Source organism: Procambarus clarkii, chromosome 52 (assembly GCF_040958095.1).
Source record: "Procambarus clarkii isolate CNS0578487 chromosome 52, FALCON_Pclarkii_2.0, whole genome shotgun sequence".
NCBI classification, from domain to species: domain Eukaryota; kingdom Metazoa; phylum Arthropoda; class Malacostraca; order Decapoda; family Cambaridae; genus Procambarus; species Procambarus clarkii.
Window position 1 is genome coordinate 12,308,029 of NC_091201.1, and position 5,966 is coordinate 12,313,994.

The following is a 5,966-nucleotide window of genomic DNA, read 5'->3' on the forward strand; positions in this document are numbered from 1 at the left end:
TTGAGAGTTTTGAGGGTTGATTTTGTTCCGTGTTGGCTGAGTTGGTCATGGTGTTGATTGTGATGGTCGTGGTGTTGATTGTGATGGTCGTGGTGTTGGCTGTGATGGTCGTTGTGTTGGCTGTGATGGTCGTGGTGTTGATTGTGATGGTCATGGTGTTGATTGTGATGGTCGTGTTGGCTGTGATGGTCGTGGTGTTGATTGTGATAGTCATGGTGTTGATTGTGATGGTCATGGTGTTGGCTGTGATGGTCGTTGTGTTGGCTGTGATGGTCGTTGTGTTGGCTGTGATGGACGTTGTGTTGATTGTGATAGTCAAGGTGTTGATTGTGATGGTCATGGTGTTGATTGTGATGGTCGTGGTGTTGATTGTGATGGTCATGGTGTTGATTGTGATGGTCGTGGTGTTGATTGTGGTGGTTGTGGTGTTGGCTGTGATGGTTGTGGTGGTCGTTGTGTTGGCTGTGATGGTCGTGGTGTTGATTGTGATGGTCGTTGTGTTGGCTGTGATGGTCGTGGTGTTGATTGTGGTGGTCGTGGTGTTGATTGTGGTGGTCGTGGTGTTGATTGTGATGGTCGTGGTGTTGATTGTGATGGTCGTGGTGTAACACGGGGAGGGTTCTCGAATGACCTTTCCTCTTTTCTCCCTCTTCTACCCGTATTCTTACTTTTGTTTTCTATACTAAGGGACCCCAAAACTTTCACTTGGGCCTACCCCACGCCACGTGGTCTCAAGACGATTACCGACTTGAGATTCTACAACCCGCATGACGTGACGTAGACTACTAGCAAAACCCTAGGGTCGCCTTTACGCTGCCACCACCAGACCAGTAACACTGAGCAATGATCGAGGTCTGGATGGATCATGCTAATCAATCAACCTTGGGGCTTGATCCCCACTAGTAACATATGACTCTTTGGATCTTAGTGTGGAATTAATTCACAATCAACGGTTAAGATGACTTCCGATTTGGTGTTAGAATCGGCGCCCAATTCAACTCTGCCTCGTGGGGACCACGTGACAAGGACCAATTCACATAAATATAACAAACACATGAAAATAATGAAAATGCAAATTACTAGCTAATTAATTTATTAAAAGAAAAACTAAAACTAAATCTAAAGATATTCACTCCCTATCAATTTAACACTCCCTACTTGGCAATGAATTGATTATCCCTATAAATAACCATAGCAACTATACCTCTATGTTGACCAGCTTGGGTGGAGTGCTGGTCTGGGGGGGAGAGGTGAGATGGTTGACCTCTCCCAGTTGATCTCGATCCCACACTGATCTCTCCTCGTCTGGTCTTCCCCAGACTAGAGCATTGTATCCTTCCGCATAGTCTAAGTTTTACCAAGTTACTAGCCAGGCTTAAGTTTAACACTTAACCTCTGTTTGTACTGAATTGATCCAGATTGGTTGAAATATTTTATTGAAGTTAAATTACACAAGCCTCTTAAGGAAGGGCTAATCCCGATCAAAAAATGGCTATTTAACCTTTGAGAAATTACTGAATGTGGGAACTCTTGTGACTTGTGACCGCCAGGTCACTCAAATTCTTAGGCGCCGAGGTCTAGTCATGGATAGTGACTTAACTCAATATTCTAATATTTAGAATACTCTTGATATTGTACCCAGTAATATTTTAATTTTAACAATAAAATTTTAATACAAAATGAATAAAGGCTAAATTCTCTAAATAAGTGAATACTATAGAATGGTTCATTATACGAAACTATCAACAAAGACATCAGCCATTTTGTGACTCAGACTTGCTAATCCCCAGAGGAATGCGCGTTGAGGTCAGGTCCCTACACGAAACTTCTGGAACCTTCTGGATAATTCTTACAAGCCTAGTTTATTACAGTGGTGTTGATTGTGATGGTCGTGGTGTTGATTGTGATGGTCGTGATATTGATTGTGATGGTCATGGTGTTGATTGTGGTGGTCATGGTGTTGATTGTGGTAGTCATGGTGTTGGCTGTGATGGTCGTGTTGATTGTGGTTGTCGTGGTGCTGGCTGTAATGGTCGTGGTGTTGACTGTGATGGTCGTGTTGATTGTGATGGTCGTGGTGTTGATTGTGGTGGTCGTGGCATTGATTGTGGTGGTCGTGGTGTTGATTGTGGTGGTCATGTTGTTGGCTGTGATGGTCGGGGTGTTGATTGTGATGGTCGTGGTGTTGATTGTGATGGTCGTGATATTGATTGTGATGGTCATGGTGTTGATTGTGGTGGTCATGGTGTTGATTGTGGTAGCCGTGGTGTTGGCTGTGATGGTCGTGTTGATTGTGGTGGTCGTGGTGCTGGCTGTGATGGTCGTGGTGTTGACTGTGATGGTCGTGTTGATTGTGATGGTCGTGGTGTTGATTGTGGTGGTCGTGGCATTGATTGTGGTGGTCGTGGTGTTGATTGTGGTGGTCATGTTGTTGGCTGTGATGGTCGGGGTGTTGATTGTGATGGTCGTGGTGTTGACTGTGATGGTCGTGGTGTTGGCTGTGATGGTCGTGTTGATTGTGATGGTCGTGGTGTTGATTGTGGTGGTCGTGGCGTTGATTGTGGTGGTCGTGGTGATGACTGTGATGGTCATGTTGTTGGCTGTGATGGTCGGGGTGTTGATTGTGATGGTCGTGGTGTTGATTGTGATGGTCGTGATATTGATTGTGATGGTCGTGGTGTTGATTGTGATGGTCGTGGTGTTGATTGTGATGGTCGTGGTGTTGACTGTGATGGTCGTGGTCTTGATTGTGGTGGTCGTGGTGTTGATTGTGATGGTCGTGGTGATGACTGTGATGGTCGTGGTGTTGATTGTGGTGGTCGTGGTGTTGATTGTGATAGTCGTGTTGATTGTGGTGGTCGTGGTGTTGGCTGTGAGGGTCTTGGTGTTGGCTGTGATGGTCGTGGTGTTGATTGTGATGGTCGTGGTGTTGATTGTGATGGTCGTGGTGTTTGATGTGATGGTCGTGTTGATTGTGGTGGTCGTGGTGTTGATTGTGGGGGTCGTAGTGTTGATTGTAATGGTCGTGGTGTTGATTGTGGTGGTCGTGGTGTTGGCTGTGATGGTCGTGGTGTTGGCTGTGATGGTCGTGGTGTTGATTGTGGTGGTCGTGGTGTTGATTGTGTTGGTGGTGGTGTTGGCTGTGATGGTCGTGTTGATTGTGATGATCGTGGTGTTGATTGGGGTGGTCGTGGTGTTGACTGTGATGGACGTAGTGTTGGCTGTGATGGTCGTGGTGTTGATTGTGGTGGTCGTGGTGTTGATTGTGTTGGTCGTGGTGTTTATTGTAGTGTCCGTAGTGTTGACTGTGATGGTCGTGGTGTTGATTGTGACAGTCGTGGTGTTGATTGTGATGGTCGTGGTGTTGATTGTGGTGGTCGTGATGTTGGCTGTGATGGTCGTGGTGTTGATTGTGGTGGTCGTGGTGTCGATTGTGATGGTCGTGGTGCTGATTGTGATGATCGTGGTGTTGATTGTGGTGGTCGTGGTGTTGGTTGTGATGGTCGTGGTGTTGATTGTGATGATCGTGGTGTTGATTGTGGCGGTCTTGGTGTCGATTGTGATGGTCGTGGTGTCGATTGTGGTGGTCGTGGTGTTGATTGTGGTGGTCGTGGTGTCGATTGTGATGTTCGTGGTGTTGATTATGATTATCGTGGTGTTGATTGTGGTGGTCGTGGTGTTGGTTGTAGTGGTCGTGTTGTTGATTGTGGTGGTCGTGGTGTTGATTGTGATGGTCGTGGTGTCTATTGTGATGGTCGTGGTGTTGATTGTGATGATCGTGGTGTTGATTGTGGTGGTCGTGGTGTTGGTTGTGGTGGTCGTGGTGTTGATTGTGGTGGTCGTGGTGTTGATTGTGGTGGTCGTGGTGTCGATTGTGATGGTCGTGGTGTTGATTGTGATGGTCGTGGTGTTGATTGTGGTGGTCGTGGTGTTGGTTGTGATGGTCATGGTGTTGATTGTGATGGTCGTGTTGATTGTGATGATCGTGGTGTTGAATGTGATGGTCGTGGTGTTGATTGTGATGGTCGTGATGTTGGCTGTGATGGTCGTGGTGTTGGTTGTGATGGTCGTGGTATTGATTGTGTTGGTCGTGGTGTTGATTGTGGTGGTCGTGGTGTTGATTGTGATGGTCGTTGTGTTGATTGTGTCGGTCGTGGTGTTGATTGTGGTGGTCGTGGTGTTGATTGTGATGGTCGTGGTGTTGATTGTGGTGGTCGTGGTGTTGATTGTAATGGTCGTTGTGTTGATTGTGTCTGTCGTGGTGTTGATTGTGGTGGTCGTGGTGTTGATTGTGTTGGTCGTGGTGTTGATTGTGGTGGTCGTGGTGTTGATTGTGATGGTCGTTGTGTTGATGGTGTCGGTCGTGGTGTTGATTGTGGTGGTCGTGGTGTTGATTGTGTTGGTCGTGGTGTTGATTGTGGTGGTCGTGGTGTTGATTGTGATGGTCGTGGTGTTGACTATGGTCGTCGTGGTGTTGATTGGGGTGATCGTGGTGTTGATTGTGGTGGTCGTGGTGTTGATTTTGATGGTCGTTATGTTGATTGTGTCGGTCGTGGTGTTGATTGTGGTGGTCGTGGTGTTGATTGTGATGGTCGTGGTGTTGATTGTGGTGGTAGTGGTGTTGATTGTGATGGTCGTTGTGTTGATTGTGTCGGTCGTGGTGTTGATTGTGGTGGTCGTGGTGTTGATTGTGTTGGTCGTGGTGTTGATTGTGGTGGTCGTGGTGTTGATTGTTGTGGTCGTGGTGTTGATTGTGATGGTCGTGGTGTTGATTGTGGTGGTCGTGGTGTTGATTGTTGTGGTCGTGGTGTTGATTGGGGTGATCGTGGTGTTGATTGTGGTGGTCGTGGTGTCCATTGTGATGGTCGTGGTGTTGATTGTGGTGGTCGTGGTGTTGATTGTGATGGTCGTGGTGTTGATTGTGGTGGTCGTGGTGTTGATTGTGGTGGTCGTGGTGTTGATTGGGGTGATCGTGGTGTTGATTGTGGTGGTCGTGATTTTGGCTGTGATGGTCGTGGTGTTGATTGTGATGGTCGTGGTGTTGATTGTGATGGTCGTGGTGTTGATTGTGATGGTCGTGGTGTTGATTGTGATGGTCGGGGTGTTGATTGTGATGGTCGTGGTGTTGATTGTGGTGGTCGTGGTGTTGGTTGTGATGGTCATGGTGTTGATTGTGATGGTCGTGTTGATTGTGATGATCGTGGTGTTGAATGTGATGGTCGTGGTGTTGATTGTGATGGTCGTGATGTTGGCTGTGATGGTCGTGGTGTTGGTTGTGATGGTCGTGGTATTGATTGTGTTGGTCGTGGTGTTGATTGTGGTGGTCGTGGTGTTGATTGTGATGGTCGTGGTGTTGATTGTGGTGGTCGTGGTGTTGATTGTAATGGTCGTTGTGTTGATTGTGTCTGTCGTGGTGTTGATTGTGGTGGTCGTGGTGTTGATTGTGTTGGTCGTGGTGTTGATTGTGGTGGTCGTGGTGTAGATTGTGATGGTCGTTGTGTTGATGGTGTCGGTCGTGGTGTTGATTGTGGTGGTCGTGGTGTTGATTGTGTTGGTCGTGGCGTTGATTGTGGTGGTCGTGGTGTTGATTGTGATGGTCGTGGTGTTGACTATGGTCGTCGTGGTGTTGATTGGGGTGATCGTGGTGTTGATTGTGGTGGTCGTGGTGTTGATTTTGATGGTCGTTGTGTTGATTGTGTCGGTCGTGGTGTTGATTGTGGTGGTCGTGGTGTTGATTGTGATGGTCGTGGTGTTGATTGTGGTGGTAGTGGTGTTGATTGTGATGGTCGTTGTGTTGATTGTGTCGGTCGTGGTGTTGATTGTGGTGGTCGTTTTGTTGATTGTGTTGGTCGTGGTGTTGATTGTGGTGGTCGTGGTGTTGATTGTTGTGGTCGTGGTGTTGATTGTGATGGTCGTGGTGTTGATTGTGGTGGTCGTGGTGTTGATTGTTGTGGTCGTGGTGTTGA

At 47.5% G+C, this 5,966-nt stretch overlaps 1 protein-coding gene across 1 annotated transcript; it reads left to right on the forward strand.

Annotated features, from left to right (window-relative positions):
- Positions 1–1,794: 1,794 nt before the first annotated feature.
- On the forward strand, positions 1,795–2,955 carry LOC138352116 (vesicle-associated protein-like). Its single transcript, XM_069304375.1, has one exon. The coding sequence runs from the start codon at positions 1,795–1,797 to the stop codon at positions 2,953–2,955; it is 1,161 nt and encodes a 386-aa protein (XP_069160476.1).
- Positions 2,956–5,966: the final 3,011 nt, after the last annotated feature.

Coding starts and splice junctions, on each gene's coding strand:
- LOC138352116 (XM_069304375.1), top strand. CDS start 1,795: ATGCGCGTTGAGGTCAGGTCCCTACACGAAACTTCTGGAACCTTCTGG.